The following is a 21,300-nucleotide window of genomic DNA, read 5'->3' on the forward strand; positions in this document are numbered from 1 at the left end:
TGATGTAGTTGACCTCAGTTTGGTCTAATTTGGGCCATATCACCATTTTCATTTACATTGACTGGAACCTGAAAATGATTTCTATTTCGGAAGCCATTCCATCGCATTCTTCTCAGTTTAAAGCTCACAGAAGATGTTACAGAGTGCATGGATTGCTCTGAGACTGAAACACCCCTGAGAATTCGAGGATGAAGACCAAATTATCAGGAGACTTGAAACCTTCCTCTGGGCACATTTTTACTAATTAGAATAAAAATAGCACGTCGTGGGGTATGGTTAAACGCTTAAATTAGCTTGCTATAGGGGAGGAGGGTCTGACAGAATACATTGTTTTACAATCAGCCAACATGGGTGAGTTGACATAGTTAAAACACGACAGTATGTTTTGGAAACTCATCAATAATCATAGATATACACACCATCAATGTAAGCACTAGATTGAGATGGAGTGACTGAAGAAATGCTAAAGAGTTAGAGTTAGAGTGAGAGTTATTTATTTTGCACAATTCAAACAACAAAATTTAAAATAATCAAACAGAAATAAATGAATCACAGTGCAGGAAGAGACAGAAAGCAGCTGTATCAGCATAAAAAACAATAATCTGCATGGCTGGAGAAAAAGAAACCTCTTTATTTAAGCAGAACAATGATTCATCAAAAATGTTCTCATTTATTTGGGGCAGTACAAGCGCCGCCCAGGGGTGTCGGCTTATGAGGTGTGACACACTTGAGCTGGATACAAACCAGAGCTGACTGAGAGTCTCCAGTTAGTGTTCATTACATCAGTGGACAAGACACGTTCGATTTCTGTCAGGTAAGATCTTGCTCATCTCTCTTTTTTTAAATGTAGGGTTATATCACTGACTCCAGTGAGTACATCTCTTTGCACCGCTTCAAGCTGTTGACTGTAAACCTGCAGTTGTGAGAAAGTTGGTGTAAATTGCAAGGGGGCTGATTGGGAATATTTAAAGTTATACATAACTTAGGTTTACTGATAACTGACATGTTTTTACTTGCAGCAACTCTAAACTTCACTTCATCTTATACACCATAAAAAAATGGTTTAGCCAATTTTACATTTGAACTTTTAATTAATGCCTCCGTTGTATTTGTTTACGACCTCTTTAGTCTTTTTCTTGTGTTATTCTAACATGTGAATTTACCTCTAGGGATCAAAAAAGACAACATTCATTATCTTAATTTGGTGAGTGGTTTAGTTCATTTGATGTACATTCATAAGATGTTAATGTATTCCATCTTTTCTTTTGATTATCAAGTAACCGTGCACTCAAAGTTTACCCAGACATTAGCTTCCACATTTTTAAAACATCGTCTCTAGAAGCTGCTACTTCAGCAGGTTCAGCACTCATTCAAACCCAGTTATCTCAATATCATACATCCTTAACTGGCTCTACTCCTTTTGAGAAGCACAGAGGGAGAAACAAATGTGGATGAACCATTAGACATTTTTCTGTCAAACTTGACGGATGGGTGACATTTGTCATTGTTTGGTCATTAACGTGTGAATAATACAATCAGGCTGCAGGGCAATCAGTCACTCGGCATGACGCACCAGTCCCCCACACTCTCCGAGGCGCAGAAGAGGGAGCTACATGAGACTGCTCTACGCATAGTTTCTCCAGGGAAGGGCATCCTGGCTGCAGATGAATCTGTGGGTCTGTAGCACTCTTTCTTTTCTTTCAACTGTAGAAAACAAGCATGCCATTAATGTTGCAATGTATATGGATATTAACATCTAATATGTGATCTGCAGGCAGCATGGCTAAGCGCCTGGCCCAGGTCGGGGTGGAGAACACAGAGGAGAACCGCAGACAGTACCGGCAGGTTCTCTTCAGTGCAGACGATCGCATCAACGGCTGCATTGGAGGGATCATCTTCTTCCATGAGACGCTGTACCAGCACTCTGATAACAGCGTTCTCTTTGTCAAAATGATCAGGGAAAGGGGTATCATGGTCGGCATCAAGGTGTGGCGGTTTAGTTCCGAATAATATAAATGTGGAGCGTCAAATCGTACCAACCCTTGTGGGAATAGGTTGAATATCTGATCGAAGATCATCATGGCAATGCATTCTGATTATCAGTTGTTTCTGTATATGAGAATTCAACATCGTGTCTTTATGCCTTATTCCTCAGGTTGACAAGGGTCTCGTCCCCCTGGCAGGAACTTGCGGAGAAACCACCACACAGGGTCAGACAACAAAATACTTTGGTTTGCTGCTGATATCACTCACAAGCCCCCAGAGGAATGCATATTACAAGACAAACTATCACTCCTTTGTAAACCTCACAGGTCTGGATGGATTGTCAGAGCGCTGTGCGCAGTACAAAAAGGATGGAGCTGTCTTTGCAAAGTGCCGCTGTGTGCTTAAAATCAGTGACGCCAATCCATCTCAACTGGCTCTCGCAGAAAATGCAAATGTTCTTGCGCGCTACTCCAGCATCTGCCAGCAGGTCAGAACCCAACAGTGTAAACCACATCTGTGTTTATGTTGCACCTGTGTAGGTCTGATCGTCTTTCCTTTTCTCGGCCAGAACGGCATTGTGCCCATCATAGAGCCGGAGATTTTGCCTGATGGAGATCATGACCTGAAACGCAGCCAGTACATCACTGAGAAGGTGACTTTCTACCTCTTACATACTGCATGTGCATGGTGTGTGTGACGGTGTTACTACAAGAGAGGAAGGGAAGTACCTGTCTGCTGTCCCTTTGGTGAAACAATGTGTGTATTGCAGGTCCTGGCTGCGGTGTACAAGGCCATGTCGGACCACCATGTGTACCTGGAAGGCACTCTCCTCAAACCCAACATGGTCACCGCTGGACACAGCTGCTCCACTAAGTACAGCCCAGAGGACGTTGCGATGGCAACTGTCACCGCCTTGCGCCGCACTGTCCCCCCAGCGGTCACAGGTGACCCAGACCCAGAGCGCTGTCGTGTCTGGAGAGGATTTTTTTACAGAGATATGTTTGGAGTTTGCAGCAACGAAATGAAAGTAAAACCAGATTATTTTTGTTCACACACACACAGGAGTGGCTTTTCTCTCGGGCGGTCAGAGTGAAGAAGAAGCCTCTGTCCACCTCAATGCCATCAACAACTGCCCTCTGGCCAAACCCTGGATCCTCACGTTCTCCTTCGGCCGAGCCCTGCAGGCGTCTGCACTCAGAGCCTGGAGAGGACACAAAGAGAACGAGAAAGCCGCCACTGAGCAGTTCATCAAGAGAGCAGAGGTATACCTCCGCCTCTTGTTTCCTGCAGATCCTCATCCCTAACTTGACCACTAACCAGTGTTTGTTTCCTATTCGGTGTTTATTTGCTTGTTTAATGACTTCTCTGTCCACAGGCGAACAGTCTGGCATGTCAGGGGAAGTACACCGATGGTGATAACTATGGCGAGTCTGGCCAGCGCAGCTATGGCTCCTGTCATGCATACTGAGTATTTTGAGAAGCCATGTTTCCATAAGCACTGTGTTGTCTTCCAGCACCATAACAAAGAGGAACTGTGATGTAGCTAATTAGGTTATTTCAGGCCTCTCGTGATGATGTTACATAAAAAACAAGTGACAGCGTGTTTCCTTGTCTTGACAAATGAGGACAATCAGTGCATGGCCTTGGATATATTTATAATGCATGTATTCGGGATGTTTGCTTGACTGTTGTTATGGATGTACATGCTCTTGTGACAGTGCCATCGCTCAAGCTTTAAAATCTCGCATTTATTACTTCGTATCATAAATACTAACGAGCCATTTGCTGTTAGTAAATTGGATATTGGCTGCTGAGCAATGATGTTAGTTTGTATTAAAAATAGTGAAAACCACTGAATTTCTGATGTAAAATTTCCCAGTGACGTGGAAATATCTTCAAGATGTGCAAAGCGTCTCTGTGCACCATGTGTATGTACTTTAGCTCCGTTAGTGACGATGCACAATTAGAAATATTGCATCTGAATTAGCTGCAAGCTAATGTGTCTCTGCAGTACGCAGGTAGAAAGTACAATCCACGCAGCAGAGATCTATAACACAATGTGATTTTATTGCATGTTGTCATTCTGAATTGTTCTAATAGTCTGATGAACATACCGTGGTTAAAATGTAAGCATTCAAGCAATAAAACAGTGTTCAGGTTCAGCCTGGTGTGGGTGTTTCGTTTTATGTTTGTCAAAGCTTATGTGACTGACAATAGGCCAAATAGTAAATCACATGCCGTAGTGTAAACTGTCGTGTACAAGACTCAACAAAGGGACAGTTAATTAGGTAACATATGTCACATAGTTATACTTCTTTAGTCCTCTTGATATGGAAGATATCAGATAAGTCATAACTTTTTTTCCCGAGGGAAATTCTTTTGCAGCAGTTGCAAGTAGGACAGAGTGCAAATATGAAACATCATTACATTGGCAAATATATAAATATCAAAAAACAGATCTGGGAAATCCATACAATCCAAAATTTACAATATGCGAGGTCAAAGTTTAAGTACAGATAAGTGCATATGTTTCATTCAAAACATTGAACGATAATGTCCATGATATTGCATGTAATGTCCCATTATTGTACATTATGTCCCAAAAGCCAAAGATCTGTGTAGACTGTAATCTCTGGAGACAAAGTCAGAGAGAGGGAGAGAGAGATAGAGGGAGAGAGAGGGAGAGAGCGAGGGAGAGATACTAAAACAAAGCAGAACAGAGCAGATAAAAATAAACAAGGTCCTTGCATTTATTCCTCCTCTAACACACAATGAAAAAATGACCATGTGATCTCGTAATTATTTCTCATATCTAAGGGATGTAAAATAAGAATGCATGCAGTGTGATTCATTTAAGAAGTAATTTGACACAGCAAACTGGACTTTACCTCTTGGTTCCTCCCTCAAAATGAGTTTCCCCTCTTACTCTTAGGAAACAACACTTCAACACTTAAAATGCAGGTATGATGAGACAGTTTTTGCATTTCAATCTCGTAGTCTGTAAAGTCTTAACACCATCAAAGCTGTCTTGGCTGTTTTGGCATCTTTTGTAAAGTGACTCAATCAATTTACCATTTAACATGTTTAGTATGAAACAATAAGTTAGGAATAAGACAGCCGGTACACCTATTGTGATAAAGGGGTGCATACATTTACAATAATTGTTGATTTGCACTCCACATCAGGAGAAATCTAACAATTTAAATAAACCGTCACATGCATGATCGTGATGCTATTGAACGATTTCGGCTGATATGCTTATATAACATTATGCATGTAAGATTATAGGTATTTGCATTATCTTTGTAGCAACCCAGAGGGAGTTTTCTACTGCATATAAAACATTTCTTTGTCCGGCTGATCACATAACCTGTGGTTAGCATCAGATAAAAAAAAAGAAGGTATATTGTATTGTATTTACTTCTTACCACTTCTTACCAATTATTTCACAGAACAGTAGATTATCATAATAGTTGCATGAGCCAAGTCAAAATATGTCATGAATAATTGCATGTAGGCTACATATTCAGAACAGGTAGGCTTATACTTTTCTTTCAATCTGTCTACCACCATCCTATTAGTTACATGTTGTTTCGTTACTGTCAATTAAACAATTGGTGGTCGTCACTACACCTGATCCTTTCCGCGGACTATTTCGTAAGGCGGATGTGTCCGCGCTGGCTGCGGTGTTTCCGGTATTCGTGAAAGCTTCTGTGAAGGAGCGCGGGTCCTGAGGAGAAAACAGGAGTAGTGGGCGCCTTATTGAAAGTACTGGCGCCCCACTTACATACCCTTCAGGTTGCAGAGTGAAACTGCGCTTTTGATTGCTTTCTCCTCTCTGCTCTACACACTTGTGAGTGGCTGGAGTCTGATCTCCGTGTGGCTCCGCCGACCCTGCAGGATCTCTTGCTAACGAACCGTTAGGTTGAGTAGCGAGCTATCGTGCGCTGCGATGTCGGGTGTTGTGCGAGGCCCAGCTGGGAACAACGACTGCAGGATTTACGTGGGAAACCTCCCTCCTGACATTCGCACAAAAGACGTGGAAGACGTTTTCTACAAATACGGGGCGATTCGAGATATCGACCTGAAGAACCGGAGGGGCGGGCCGCCTTTCGCCTTCATTGAGTTCGAGGACCCCAGGTAAGCTGCTGATATGGCCAGCCCCGTTGTGTGGCTGACACACTCGTGTGCTAACGCGGGCTCAGACTATTCCCTGGACTCACTGGTACTGTACCATGTACCTGACCTGGTGTGAGCTGTTCCGGTTTCCAGTGTGTGTTTCTAATCGAGGTCGAACGTTTGCTCACGCGCCCGAAACTCTTCGCTAGTGCCCGTGTTTGCACTGCGTCCTTAACGATACAACAAACACTTTGTATTGTTCCTGGCTGCTATAGTCAATGCACTCCTATATTTACGCTACGCTTCATGGAGTAATATTTAACGTGGGGTGTTTTTTTTTTCTTAGCGAACGAATAACAAATGACATTGTGTTTTGTCTTAGCACAAATGGAGGCAAAATGACTGTGTTGCCGTGCACGTCTGCACGGCGGATTAGCAACCGTAAACTGGACCGAGCTAACGTTAGCCGCTAGCATGGCTGACCCCGTCTAAGTATGTGTGTGTCAAACTTAACTGTCCGCCCTCCGTGCGTGTTGTGTTTGAACTGGACCGTCTCGTTATCAGGGACGCTGATGACGCGGTCTATGGGCGAGACGGTTACGACTATGACGGCTACCGGCTGCGCGTGGAGTTTCCTCGGAGCGGCAGGGGCTCGAGAGGCGGCTTCAGTGAGATCGGTGGAGCTCCCAGAGGAAGATTCGGCCCTCCGTCCAGACGCTCCGAGTACAGGGTCATAGTGTCGGGTAAGTAGTCCTTTAAATGGCTCATATTATACAGAGAAGTCATTCTCGTCTATCCGCTGTCTGAACGGCTGTTTGCTGAATGCTTCTTAGTTGAACGTAACAGTCGAAGAGTCGGCCTTGTTTGAAGTTTGACAGGTTGGATCCCAACAAACTTTTGCTAAAAGTTGAGCTCCAGTTTGTTAGATGTGTTAAAGTCAGAACTGTATTAACAGACCAGTCATCTGTATTAATTTGGTGCATGTATTGTTAACAAATGGATTAGGCGTGTTGTTAATGCAGGGAGGCAGCTGTAAAGCGATGGGATATTCCCTGTGTGGTAATTGCTGTCTGTATTTATTATGCTGTCATGATACCAGAGGTGTGACTCTGCTATGCTACCTGTCTGTAGTATCTCGGTACTGAAACGATCCCACGGCTTAAACCTAGAACACCAGGAAAGGTTGATGCAAGACCAGGGAGGGTGTGAAAAGTCAGGACTGATGTGTTGTACCATAGTGTGTTCGTACATTATTATTTCCTCTTAATTTAGATCAGCTATACGTTTACATCCCTCCACCCTCACATGTTACATTCATGCCAATAATAAATCCTTGCAGAAATAAGCACCAGCAGAATTGTACGCTGTTCTGTCAAGTTGCTTCTTGGCAAAATGCTCTAAATGAAGTTAAGAACCCTCTCATAAGCAGCGATGCAATATACATATCTAGGGCTTTTATTGTGAAAGGTAAGAATGGAAAGCTGTAATGCACCTCTGCTGCTGTTTACTTGGTCTGAGCAGTGATGAGTTTCTGAACTTGGTTCAGAAAATTAAGTCCTTAATAAATACCTTCATAAATAAAGGCGCAAAGTGAAACCCTCGGCTACAGTACTTGATGTGCCATATTTTGCTCTGTGATACTTTGACGACAAGCTGTGAGCGTCTTACAAGAACGTTTGTATTTGTAAAAAACAGAAGTACGCCAGCAGCAAGTGGAAGCAGAGATCCGCTGTTGCATATTGACGATACTAATGAAATGTGATGTTGTGCGGTTTAAACGACAGGTTATTGATTTATTCATCTAGTATACTGTGCAGCACCAATAGTACCACTGAAAATGTAAACCAACGTGTCCTCGCATTCTGTTGTGACCGTAAAGCTAAATTGATAATCTCCACAATGTTAGGCTTGACATTGCTTTGTAGACCAGGACAATGAACATTGATCAACATAAACAACAAACTTTAACTGATAACTGTGCTCAATGGAAGCCTCGTCTGATCACTGGGCGCAGCGTCCGATACAGATCACAGGGTCTATCTCAAGACTTCCATTTATCGGCCTGGCATTATTTATTGAACTACTCTTAACAACATTGTATTTTACAATCAAGAGATGAGAAAGTACAACTGTTTAGTGTCGATAGTAAATGTACAGTAGACGAGTAACATGGTTCACTCTCTCTGAGCCCTTTTTCTACAGCGATCTCGCTGAACTGCTGTTAAGATGAGCCCTCATTACACCACCTTTGCTTTTCTACACTGAACCAAACAAATCCGGCATAATGCTTCTCCAGTTTGGGATTTCAGATAGTATGGGGGCATGAAGTGTAAAGTTGTTTTTGTAACTTGGCCTTGCATGCGCCATCAATGCCCCTTATTCCGTGTCCGCACCGTTTTCATACATACGAGGCAGAGTAACAACGCAGCATTCCGGCCTTGAACACACTTGTAAAAAGTGCTTTAGAGACACAACTCAGCTCTGGTGAAGCCGTTTCAGTGATGTTAAGAAATTGTGTCGTGTGTTGCATTGTCTGATCGGGCTTCATAGAGATTCCCAATACAGCTGTTTAGAGGCTGATTGCACCCGTGGTAACTGCACCAGGAAGGTTCATTTTCATCTGTTGTCTTTGGCCAAACAGTGAGAAGGCCAATGGAATAAAAATGACATATTATACATCTAAATCTAAAATGTCTTGAGTTTCAACCGGTTATTAACATGTCTTCTTTCAACTACAGTTGGTCTCAATTGAATGAATTGAACTGCTGATGTGTCACTAAATCCTGCAGCTTCTGTTCAGGGAAACTAATAAGTTGTGTAATTCTAACATGTTGAAGTTTTCGCACACAAACCGAGCTGGACAGTTCACCGTGCGTCAGCTGATGTAGCTTTGGATAACGTTTCAGGACTCCCTCAGAGCGGCAGCTGGCAGGACCTGAAGGACCACATGCGTGAAGCGGGCGACGTGTGCTACGCTGACGTTTTCAGAGACGGAACCGGGGTTGTAGAGTTTGTGCGCAAAGAAGACATGACCTATGCCGTTCGAAAGCTGGACAACACCAAATTCCGCTCCCATGAGGTATGTGTACTGATTTGGTTCATTCTCATGGACAATGTTTCTTTGCCGTGTCCAGGTGAGTACGTCAAGACATGCTACACCGTTTGAAGCAACACCTGGCCCTCATTTCCATCTATGGTTTTTCCCACCGTAGGCCGGAGTGTTGCCTTTTCAATGTCAAGTTCTCTTGTGTCCGCCAGGGAGAGACTGCTTACGTTGGTGTGAAATTAGACGGTCCCCGCAGCCCAAGTTACGGAAGATCACGTTCCCGCAGCCGTGGCAGTCGGAGCAGGAGCCGCAGTCGCAGCGCCAGCCGCAGCAACTCCCGGGGCCGAGGATCGCCCTGCTACTCGCCTCGTCACAGCCGCTCTCGCTCTTAAACCTTTCTACCACCGATGTTTTGACCCTTTTCTGATGTATACCCTCCTGTTTTTACCTCCGTTTGAGTTTCTCCAGATGTTTTGCATTTCATGTCCTGGTGTCCTTGTGGATGATCTTGGTATGTGGATGTACCCTCATCCTCTTTCACCCTCTCCAGCTGCTTTTGTCCTCTTTGTTTTCTCCTCCTCTCTCTGTCCTCTCAGTTTTTGCAACATGAGGAATTGTGCTTTGTGGAACTTCAAAAACGTTGAGTTGTTATAAGCTGCACTCAATGTCTTTGCAAGTATTGACGATTGAGTTTTGTTAGTTTTTTTTCAAAAAACACACAGAGCTTCTCTCATTGGATATGTGGGGTGGGCTGGTCGGACAGGGAGCCCGATGCTTAACTGTACTTTACCTTTTGTGTCTTCCTCTTAGACATCTGAAGAGAAGGATTAAAGTGATTTGGAATAAAACCATTGTGGAGCACATGTCATTTGTATGATCAGGATAGGACATCTAATTGAGGAGCAATCAGGTCGGGGCAATGGTACGCTTTATATTCCATAAATTGAACGTTTTGATAGGTTGCCATATCATGCATATCATATTTTTAATACAGCCGTATGTGTATGTATGTATGTATGTATGTACTATTTTTAACTTGCTACTCTGGCTTGTGTAAGAATAAGCAGTCCTAGATCAAGTGTTGTGATGTTAGTGTAACATATTTTCTGTCAAATGTAAAAACATCTGAATCACGTTGTTGCAAAAAATGCCCTCATTGGTTAAAATGTTTTAAATTCAGGGAGCTACAGTTTTTGTGCGCGTGGTGTTTTTTTCTTTCTTTCTTGATCTGACATGAGTGCACAAAAATGGAAAAATTGGGCCCAAAAATTGACATTTTATTCTAACAGTCTGCCTCTGATTTTCTTCCTGGTATTTCAAGGTTTTGATTGGAGGAGTGGCTCAGTGGATCCCAATCCTTGGAGCTGGATGAGTGGATCGATTAGGACAGGGATAGGCAAGGATGGCTGCTCGGAACGGGATCAGGTTTTCCAGGATTCAAATGAGTTTGATTTCAGAACTAATTAACAGGAGTCCCAGAGCAACATTTGTTTTTCCCCATTAGGCCCCCAAATGCCTATTTAAAGTTTTTCATTGGTAATGGCTTTATTTTACAAGAAAACGAAACTGAGGACCAGGAAGTTGGATCAAAGGATGGAGTCGTAGATGCCTGGTATGAAGGAATTAAAAATTGGGGAGGGCGGGGGGGTTCATGTGGGAGTAGTTTGTATGTTTGATTTTGCTTGATCTTGCTTTTTCTCTTAGCATTTTCAATAAAACACTTTCAAACGACAATACTTTAGTTTGTTTTTATTTGAAACCAAAATGTCGATGTATTAATCATTTGAAAGCTTCTTCCTTAGCACAATAGTTACAACTTCAGCCCAGCACATTCCTTACACCATTCATAACTACTTCATTATCTTTAATAAGACATTTAAGAGATGATATATTGGTAAACCTGAAACCAATAGAGCAGAAAATTAGGTTAATTTGCATAAAAGCATCACTTTCAAATATGACACCAACGCAGTAGCAGCAGTCCACATGTTCAGTATTCACAGCTCCAGTGTCCCATCTGTGACGACAGCTGATGAAAACCCCTTTTTACACACGATACCTGCTCGTGGCCAAGGTCTCGTTTCCTTTTTAGCCCCCACTCGGTGGTGTATACTGTGAATGATGCATTGTGGGATGAAATAAGATGCCGGCAGACAGGAGCTGGAGAAAAACGCTTGCAACACACAGGGAGGCTGCAGCTCAGCCAATGGCAGCGTGCAGCATGCAGCAGAGGGGCGGGGAGCTGTTGGAGCGCAGCAGAGAGAGCCAACCTACCTACATGCTTATTGTGTACATCTTTAAAAAGCAATTAGCCGCAGCATCATCTGAACCTCCACCGGCTGGGTGAAATACATATTTATTTTGGGAAATAATTGTTTTCATTCGGCTCAAGAAAAGGTGAGTTGCAGATTCCTTTTTGCGAAGAAGATTGACTTGCATGTCATGACATATTTCTGATCCGAGTTTCTCTTGTGATGTTGAGCTTATTTTTATTTTTCTACTGTATGGCTTACTGTATTTCGACTGGTATGATGTAGACTGTGCTGCCATGGATAACAGCAGGTATATATATATATATATATATATATATTTATATATTATTTTTTTGCCTGAGCACATAAGTAATCAGCTACATCTTGATACTTCTGGTCTCCTGATGCACGAGCTGCTTTTATCGGAAAGTGATTTTGCCAAGTAATATAACTCCACCTGTATCAAGTTTCGCAGCCAATCTATGCAACATCCAAGTCATCGCTTCGACATAACACACGAGCGCAAGTTCCGATGATGAATCAGTGCACATGTTGGGGGGTAAAACACGGTGTCAAACGACCGATCTTCTGCGTATGAATGATGTTTTTTTGCGATGATCCGGCTGGCCTAAACTGTCCCCATCATCGCCCCACGTGCGGTTTTTAATTTCCAGTGCAGTGAACGGGCTCCTTTTTTATTTCTTCCTCAGGCAGGCATCCTCCTCCTCCTCAACCATGACTGACAGGAAAGCTGTGATCAAGAACGCAGACATGTCCGAGGACATGCAGCAGGACGCGGTGGATTGTGCCACCCAGGCCATGGAGAAGTACAACATAGAGAAGGACATAGCAGCCTACATCAAGAAGGTGAGACGGGACGGCTGCATGGACGCTTACATCACTGGCACACGAGCCGCACATTCAGAGCCCGTTTTTTATTCCCACATCTATTTTTGTTTCAATGTGGAGACGAGGCGCTTGTGATCAGGGCCGTAGACAGAATTTTTTTTTATCAGGAGTTCACAAGCCCCCCCCCCCCCCCCCCTTACACACACCACACACACACACACACACACACACACACACACACACACACACACACACACACACACACACACACACACACACACACACACACACACACACACACATATATACACACATGTATATATCACACACTGAAGTGTTTGTATTGTTCATATTTTATGTTGATTGATATCACAACAGGAATGTCTTACACTAGAACAGGCAATCGAACAATATCTTTTTTTAAAGTACAAACTTGATAATGGACCTAAACCATATTTATCAAAAGCCAGTCTCCATTTAAGTTCATGTTTGATGCTGTAATGCTTTTTCAACGCCTTTTGAATATAACTATATCATGATTTTGATTTGCTTCCCCCTGGGATCAATAATTATTCTCTTATTTATTTATTCATTTATTTATTGGCCTAATAGTTGACCCCCAAATTCCAAGAATGAAAATGATCAACTTTTTCACAACTGAATAATAATTTCAGTCATTTTCCAATCAAAAACACCAAATCTTTGCGAGCGCACGTTGGTTCGGATAAAACAAGCAATTTTGAAGATATCCTGCGTCCTTGATCATATATAAGCCAGATTTTGTAGATTGCAGCCATTGGTTTTGTTTTTGATTTTAGTTTTTTTGTTTACACCAATCGTCTTCTTCTGACCTTTTTCAGGAGTTTGACAAGAAGTATAACCCCACCTGGCACTGCATCGTCGGGAGGAACTTCGGCAGCTACGTCACCCACGAGACGAAGCATTTCATTTACTTCTACTTGGGCCAAGTGGCCATCTTGCTCTTCAAGTCTGGCTGAGAAGATTCTGATGGGTGTTTGCTCCCTGAACCTAGATCGGAAAATGCACTGGTGGCTGATGTCTCCCATACACTAATAACGACATACCATAACGATGCAAACCCGGCCATGCGCAATTGCATGGACTATACACTATTTAATATGTATGTTACAGTAAGTTTACTTTTCGACGGTTGCCATTTGATTGCAGCTGAAGTAGTTTTTGTTGATGCTGTTAAATTCTAGGTTGTAAACGATTTCAACGTGGCCCATGATTGTATAATAAAGGAAAGCTGTAGAATGTAGTTGTGCATCTGCTTTCCTTCACAAGTGGCATCGCCAGACCCTGTTATGAGACTCCATCTGTCGGTTTAGATGGTAAAATCGTACTGCGTGCACCAGTTTAACAATTCATTATCAAGATATTCACGTGTGATCACGAAAATAAGTTGAACAATGGGGCAAAATAGTCTTCACATGGTGAGTTATTTCTCGGCCTTCCTTTGGTTTCCACGTAAACAAACGGCATGGGTTCAGTTTATTACTGCTATTTTACTCATTTAAAGGAATTATGTTGTCTGGACATGCAAATGCAAAACCTTTTAATGTTTTCAATTTGGATTTTAAATAACATATTCAACAGATTTCAGACAAAGATGTCACAACATGCGACAAACTTGACATTTTGGACCGAACACAAGCCAGTGCACATGTTTCCAGGGGTGTTTAGTTTTCACTGTGAGGGACGATGGAGCAAAGGAAGCTCACAAACACAGACCTTAAGCCTGTAATGTCCGAGTAACAACACTGCAGACTGGTCACCAAAATCTTCCAACTCATCGACTTAGATTTTATTCTTGTAATCCTGTGTTTCTGCATGTTTGGAGGATAATTAACACCATTTCTTTAACTGTCATCAAACACAAACCTACGCTCACCTTGAAGCTGAATCATTTATTAAACTTTTGAGTCTGTAGATATTGGACTGAGCTTTAGGAACATCTGCAGTCAACTCCACCGGCGCTACCCACACCCGTGCGTTTCAGATGGTCGTGCCGTCACGTGTTGCTTGTGATACTTTCAAGTTGCATTTACCATCAAACATTACTTTTTAAAAATGTAATTCTTTTTTTATGTGTACTGCCAGACATGCAGGAAATACGACACATTTTAGAGTACTTCCTAAAGCAACGGGAAGGAGGCGCATCTCTTGTCTTGCACACTGATTTGGGGTTTCCTTTTTGTCATGTCGGCATAATTAGTTTGAGAGGGCAATGCATGTTTGGATTCTTTAAGAGGGCAGGTTGGAAGGATTCAGTCCATGGAGTTGGTTAACACCGCACATTTCTCGCTGTGTGTAAAGACAATGTTTTCAGTTGCTAACTCCCATAATCCAACAATGGGTAAAAATGTGTATCTCAAGTGTTAGCGTGGATTGACATCGAGGGAAGTCTTCCTAACTGTTGTCAATGTAAAATGATTTAGTATTGTTTTCCTCTGGCATGTGTTTTTGCTGTGTGTATGTAGGAGCCGTTCCACTGCTGTTACATTTGCACAAAACGTGTGCCTGTCATTGCTCTCAACTGTAACCGGCTTGAGTACAGTTGCACTTCATTTGAGTCACCCAGTAGGTTGCTACAGAACCAAAATCGTATAAACTGGATAAAATAAAAAAAATAATAATTGTTGACTTATTACAGAGTGAGCTTTTTTTTTGTCGTTGTCCCTTATTCGTCCCAGATATACGCCACTTAAATGTCTCTTCAGTGAATATGAAGCGAGCACCTGCAGCTTGTTAGCTTAGCTTAGCACAGAAATTGACAAACAGCTGAAGGTATAAAAACAAAATGTAACTAATTAACGAGAGAGCTTAAGAGGCGCTGGTAGCTGGATTATTTTGTGACCTTTGGGCAGACCCAGGCTAGCTTTTCCAATCTTTATGCTAAGCTAGACTAACCGTTCATATTTACTGTAGAGACATGAGTGGCATCGATCTCGTCATCTTTAACGTTATCTCCAAGAATGTCAAATCAGTCACTTAAAGTGAGGGTATGTATCTTTTGCTAAACAGCTGTACTTTCTACAATTATGTTGTGCTATGACCTGCTAAACTGGTGGAACAGTACCATACCAAGTCAAGTCAGTTGATTTATACAGATCTGTTCAAACTTTTTCCTGATTTGGCATTTCCTTTTTCCAATGTTACACTGTGTCACTTTAAGTCTACCTTAAAGCAAACATTGTCACAATTGACCATTTTAGCTTCTCCAATGTCAGATTTAACATATTTTCTCTTTTTTTAAATCTTCGAACATCTTTCAAGTTTTGGACGATTGAAGGCATTACTGATAGCTGATGGTTCCTCCAATGTACAGATGATAGGTTCCTCTTCTGCACTTCCAAACAGACCTTGACACATCCTTCCATCACAATATGCTTCCATCATGGTTTCACTAGATGTCCGGTTACATTTTATGCCAATTCTAAAATAAATCACGACACAATGGACAACAAAATGCCACAACAGCAATCCATAAAGTGCAATCTCAAAAAGTATGATAAACACATGCACACACTACGTAGGTTTCAGTATTCATGCGTGGAAGCTGCAGGGCACAGAGTATGTTTGTAGTGTTGGATTCATGTTTACTCTGAATAACTGTAGCTCAAGTGGTGTGAAAAACAGTCCATAGCAACAAGTGTGTGAGACCTTCGCTCAGAGATGAGGAGCACAAACCACGTCACCGTGACATGTGTCGCTGTAGTGTTGTGCTGGTTATTACCCATACGGCTCGCAAAAACACTCGGCTGCTCACCACTCATCTGTGTGATGCACTGATGCTGCGTTCAAGTCTCTTCTCTTTTTTTTTGATTCCCATATTTCCCGTATTCTGAGTCATTTCTTAAAGGGACAATCCACGGATTTAAATGTAACATTTGTGCTGCATGCGGAGTACTGATTAACAAAAAAGTCCATTTGCCCGTCTAGTTAGTGGACGAGGAATTATGGTGCTGACCATGAACCGCAACATAAAATATTATAAAAATATATTATAGAATCTAGAAAATCACTCCGATGGTGAGTTTTGACAGAAAACCTGCAAGCCTTCCATTGCCTAAACCAGGGGTTTGGAGTTAAATAAAAATGAAGAATGTCTAACAAAAAGGGAAATGTAGGATCCAACTATATTCTACTAGACCCATAAGTAGCGAGTATAAATCATATCTCAGCCTCTGTAGAATAAAATGATCTATCTATATTATCTCTCTTGCAAACCCCCAACATATGGAAGTAAAATACTACATTACAGGAATACAACTTTAAATCCAGATCATTACATGTTAGAATTATCAGCCACATTCAGACAAATCAATAATAGTTTTGCTTCTCAGTTGCATCATCCCAATCCTGGTGGAAATGCTTGTTTCGATTTCTTTTCCCAATCACAAACTAGTGGTGTCCAACAATGTGCCATCCAGAGCCATGTTTGAATACTACATCAGCTGATTTTACTGACAAACAAACCTCCAGTCAGGGTGAACTCTGAGAGCAGAGCTGGTGCTGTTTGTCTGGCATAAAACATCTGTGTCGACGTGGCTGCAGACGACAAACAGAAAACAGAAGTGGGGCCTCAGTTTCAATCCAGAGATTGTGTGTCAGGATCAGGGCTGATGTAATGGGATACATTTCAATGCGATGCAATTAAAGGAAAAACGACGGAGTATATGTTTTCCTTCAGTACAGCATACAATATGACCATCGTCTGAGACGTTTTATTCAGTTTCAGTGTCGCAGCAGTTGTTTTTTTTATTGACAAAAATCAGCATGGGTAGAGTGTCATGCCTTGAGTTTGTATTGAAGTTATGTGAAGTCTGTCAGTCAAAATCTGCAGGAACAAGAGCATGCCGGGCCAGTAGAGCTGAGGAAGCAGACAAAATAAAGGACAAGTGACTAATGAATCATTTCTAGAGACAGACTGAGGTCAAAGTGGGTGAAATGAGACACTTTGTGGAGTTAACAGGAACACTTTGCCTAAATATTAGAAACGCTCCTTTTAAAACATGAATGTCCTGGGATTCACTCCCTTTGGTGAGTGAAATAAATATGGATTCAAAGCTTTTATTCAGCCTGTTCACCCCCCCCCCCCCCACCCAACACACACACACACACACACACACACACACACACACACACACACACACACACACACACACACACACACACACACACACACACACACACACACATACCTGCCTGCTTCTCTTTCATACTGTAGCCTCTGGCTGCCTTCATCCATCTTCCCACACGGAGCTGTAATTCATGGTCAGAGTGACTCAGACTCAAACATCAGGGATGTCGATAAAAAAAGAAAGAAAAGGTGCCACATGAATATGTTAATTGCAGCAACATGGACCACCACGATGACATGGTGTGTCGGTTGAAGTACATGTTATTGTCAGGGGGAATCAACTTTGCACACATCATTGCATGAAATTCCTTTTACACTCACAAACGCATCAGGAGCTATTATTCATTTTTCCGAGGACATACAGCACACATGGGGAACAATGGAGATATGACAAAGAACACTTCCTTGCTTTATCTGCCTGTATTGACTCATTTCCATTGGAAGATGCAAAATGAAGGTACAAAGTGGGAATACTGTAGAATGTGCGTAATATTCTTCACCTAACGTGACGATATGAGAAGGGCCATGGTGGTTAATGAGAAAACATGAAATCACATGATTTATACATAATATGTATCATATAAATCATGTGATTTATATATAATATGTATCATATAAATCATGTGATTTCATATATATATATATATAAATCACATATACTGTATATACACACATATATACGCACTTCCACATTTTGACCACAGGAGGGAAACATTTCTCTTTATAGCAGATCTCTTTCTGCTGTGATATGAATGTAGGAGCCAGTGTGATCAGTGTTTGACATAAACATCGGTGAAAAGCTTCACAATGCTTTCTAAAGCAGCCACGCTTGAAATCAGCGGCTACAGTGAGTCACTGTTATTAAATCACAATAATCACTATATTTTGGAGAAGAAATCCAATTGAATGCTCGATTAATTGAACACAAATAAGAATCTAGCAAAGCTTTGATTTAGCTTGTAATGCTTATGAGACAATTATTGTATCATGTGTTCTCTGGTGTTAGTAACTGACAGCGCAGTTAAACTATATATTTGCATATCAAACACTTTTCTCTTCTTTTTTTTATTTCCATGTGAAAAGCCACAAACCGCATAATCAACAACAGTCAACAAATGATATGCGTTCACAAATTATGTCTTGGATAAAAATGTTCATTTTATGAGTGAGAAATACGGATGAATGAATATTCCAGTTGAAATACTGTGCTGTTTGGCTCAGGAAAAGTATATCCCATCAACGTTATCGTGGAAAAATTGTACCGAGTTAAAGTGATTGCACAGCTCATATTACTGTAGATATGTTGCCATGAACATAGAGCTTTTATTTCTACCTTTGGACTTAGCTTTTTCTTTTTTAGTACCGAGAATTATTCAAATGTCATTATGATGTCACCCAAAAAGTGGAATTTCCCAACACTAAAGGAAAACTACTACACTGGACATAAGACAAATAAATCTGGATGTGTGAGGGTTTGCATGCAGACAGTCGGTGCTTTGTCCTTGCGTGTAGGGCACCCAGAGGTGATTTGGTTCATAAATGATGGTGCCCGATCTGCTTTGCTGCACCCGAGAGCAGTTTGTTCTTATGGTTTCCTCTGAATGGAGTGCATCCACGAAGGCTCGCATTGCAAACCGGGAAGTTGTTGAAGCAGTTTCACTCAGGTGTGGTATCGCCCATGTGCCATTAGGCTCATTAATAGAGCCATTCTGGGGATTGGAAAGGTGGCTTTTTATTGTGACTGTTGGCATAACAATGTACACTTAAAGCAGACTTTGAAAACAACGTGGTTGTAGGCATCAGAGAGGAATAATCAACTTTTTCTGAGTGAAAAAGAAAACATAAAAAACAAAATACTTATGCAAACAAACTACATAATGCTCGGTTTTAAAGTCACCAGATCTTAGCAAACATCCTGCATGACTAAGTGAGGAGCAGGTTAAAGGTTGGAATGGCTGCCTTTCATGGGCCGCAATATTTTTATGACCTTGTCAGCAGAGGCACTACTGGCAACACATAAAAGTTAACTCCTGGCAAAACTGAACTTGATTCCTGAATCCAAAAAAAAATTGGCCAAACGTTCAGATGTTTTGCAATAACGTGTGGCTGAATCAGCCTCACTGGCAATAAGAAAACCTGCTTTCTGTTGACATAAAGTCACCAGTTCTGTCTCTCGCTCCCACACACCATCTTATCTGAGCCAAACCTTTATGAACCATCACCTTGTAATCCTGCACCTTTACTGCCCTCGCTGTGCGCTGCTGTCAAGGATAAGGTAATCAGCTTATCATAAAGACATGATTTATAAAACTTGTGTGCAATAAGGGCATCTCAGTGATTCAGACCTTCCTTGATATCTTCCAAAGAGGTGGTCTCACTTTCCACTTCTCCCCTGATATTAAGAAATAATGAGACGCAAGACTTTCTTCCACTCGGTAGACTTTATTGTCACAGCAGTTTTAAAACCAAACTTCAACGTGTTCCCCGTCCTGTTCATTTGCCTGAACGAGCAGCGCAAGGAAGGAGGAGAGGAAGACTTGTTTCAGTACTTTCTTGCCTTATCTCAGATCATATTCAAGCACCGAAGGCATGTGATGTTGTGCAATAGGGTCATAAAGCAGGGCAACTCTTTATGAGAGGGACTGTGAAACTCCGGCCTCGCTGACTGACTCTGTGGCTGCAGGGGGGCTACCGCACTGCAAAAAAAAACGCTTGAACAAATGTTCGTATCTTGAGGCAAGACCGAGTGAGAAATTAAGAAGTTCTTGCAAAACTATGAGCAGTTTGCCCCAGTCTTCAAGTGATCAAGACAGAGCGATGAAATAAGTTATTTGTTCAAATGTGTTTTAATTGTTTTCTTCCACAATTTCTTTCCTTCAAACTACATTTCTTCAACATGTTTGTTAAAAACACTGAGTTTGATAACTAGCACGGAACTCATGGATGTTTTGTTGGGAATTTGAACATGATATGAGAGTAATCAATACTTCTAAGCTCCAACGTTACTCATTTTGTAGCAGTACTTATTAATACGCTATAGGCCTGAAGTTCTGATTCTGTCCTGTTTTTTTGCATGGATTATGCAGATCTAAAATCAATTATGAGTAGATGAGATGTATTTGGAAAGTATTTCTTATTCATTTCATGTGTATTTGTTTTGTAATTGTCGTCTTAAATCATGTGAGTATTAGTTTAGTTTAGCCATCAACTTAACCTATTTTATCTTAGTTGAGTTTAGCTCAGCTTGATTTAGTTTCGCTGATTAATTCGCTGAGTTTAGTGCAGTGTAGGTTAGTTTAGAGCTGTTTTGTTTAAGTTTAGATTTGTTTTTAGTTAAGCTTGGTGTAGTTATGCTGCGCTTAACTCGGTTTATCTTGGCTAACTTAAAACTTAAAACTTGGAAACTTAATTACATTTATCATACAGGTACATACATGACATTTGACCTCTGCATTTAACCCATTCTAAGCATGTAGAAGCAGTGGGCTGCTGGTAAGCTTCTCACGCAAGGCCACAGCCGCTTATCTTAGTTCAGTTGCAGTTTAGATTAGTTTTAAGTCCAGCTTGGGTAAGTTTGGATTCGTTTATAGCTTATAGTTTAGCCTTATTTAGTATAGTTGAGTTTAAGCTTAGTTTATCGAAGTTTTTGTGAGCTGAGTTGTTTATTTGTTGCTCATGAATGAAATATTTTTAAGGAATGACTTACTGTTAATAAACTTACGTTCTCATTTTCATAGGGATGTTCAGTTTTGTAATAGAAAATGTTAATTTTTTTACATGAAAACCTTGAATCAGTGTTTATTAGAGCTGAGCCTCACAACAAAGCAGTGCAGGTGCTGTCAGACAGGTAACTGATGGGGTTATAAAATGGGGATGTTATA

General features: G+C 41.4%; 3 protein-coding genes across 3 annotated transcripts; all 3 read left to right on the forward strand.

The window, feature by feature from the left end:
* Positions 1-617: 617 nt before the first annotated feature.
* Positions 618-3,454, forward strand: LOC306779864 (fructose-bisphosphate aldolase C-B-like; the record flags this gene model as incomplete). Its single annotated transcript, XM_079271922.1, has 8 exons — positions 618-1,680; positions 1,779-1,986; positions 2,156-2,210; positions 2,313-2,473; positions 2,555-2,638; positions 2,756-2,930; positions 3,049-3,248; positions 3,362-3,454. The coding sequence occupies exons 1-8, from the start codon at positions 1,565-1,567 to the stop codon at positions 3,452-3,454; spliced, it is 1,092 nt and encodes a 363-aa protein (XP_079128048.1). The 5' UTR covers positions 618-1,564.
* A 2,249-nt stretch (positions 3,455-5,703) lies between these two features.
* On the forward strand, positions 5,704-10,765 carry srsf1a (serine and arginine rich splicing factor 1a). The gene is made up of 4 exons (XM_079272706.1): positions 5,704-6,126; positions 6,670-6,848; positions 9,012-9,184; positions 9,364-10,765. Exons 1-4 carry the CDS (start codon positions 5,939-5,941, stop codon positions 9,541-9,543), a joined length of 720 nt encoding a protein of 239 aa, XP_079128832.1. The 5' UTR covers positions 5,704-5,938; the 3' UTR covers positions 9,544-10,765.
* Positions 10,766-11,410: 645 nt separating this feature from the next.
* dynll2a (dynein, light chain, LC8-type 2a) lies at positions 11,411-14,869 on the forward strand. Its single transcript, XM_079271276.1, has 3 exons — positions 11,411-11,548; positions 12,114-12,270; positions 13,113-14,869. The coding sequence occupies exons 2-3, from the start codon at positions 12,139-12,141 to the stop codon at positions 13,248-13,250; spliced, it is 270 nt and encodes an 89-aa protein (XP_079127402.1). The 5' UTR covers positions 11,411-11,548; positions 12,114-12,138; the 3' UTR covers positions 13,251-14,869.
* Positions 14,870-21,300: the final 6,431 nt, after the last annotated feature.

This window comes from Melanostigma gelatinosum, assembly GCF_949748355.1.
Source record: "Melanostigma gelatinosum genome assembly, chromosome: 7".
In the NCBI taxonomy this organism is placed as follows: domain Eukaryota; kingdom Metazoa; phylum Chordata; class Actinopteri; order Perciformes; family Zoarcidae; genus Melanostigma; species Melanostigma gelatinosum.

Excerpts from the sequence above, each read along its gene's own strand:
- dynll2a (XM_079271276.1), top strand. The coding sequence starts at position 12,139 with ATGACTGACAGGAAAGCTGTGATCAAGAACGCAGACATGTCCGAGGAC. Across the intron at positions 12,271-13,112 it reads TAGCAGCCTACATCAAGAAG|GAGTTTGACAAGAAGTATAA; the intron begins GTGAGACGGGAC and ends GACCTTTTTCAG.
- srsf1a (XM_079272706.1), top strand. The coding sequence starts at position 5,939 with ATGTCGGGTGTTGTGCGAGGCCCAGCTGGGAACAACGACTGCAGGATT. Across the intron at positions 6,849-9,011 it reads GTACAGGGTCATAGTGTCGG|GACTCCCTCAGAGCGGCAGC; the intron begins GTAAGTAGTCCT and ends ATAACGTTTCAG. Across the intron at positions 9,185-9,363 it reads CCAAATTCCGCTCCCATGAG|GGAGAGACTGCTTACGTTGG; the intron begins GTATGTGTACTG and ends TGTGTCCGCCAG.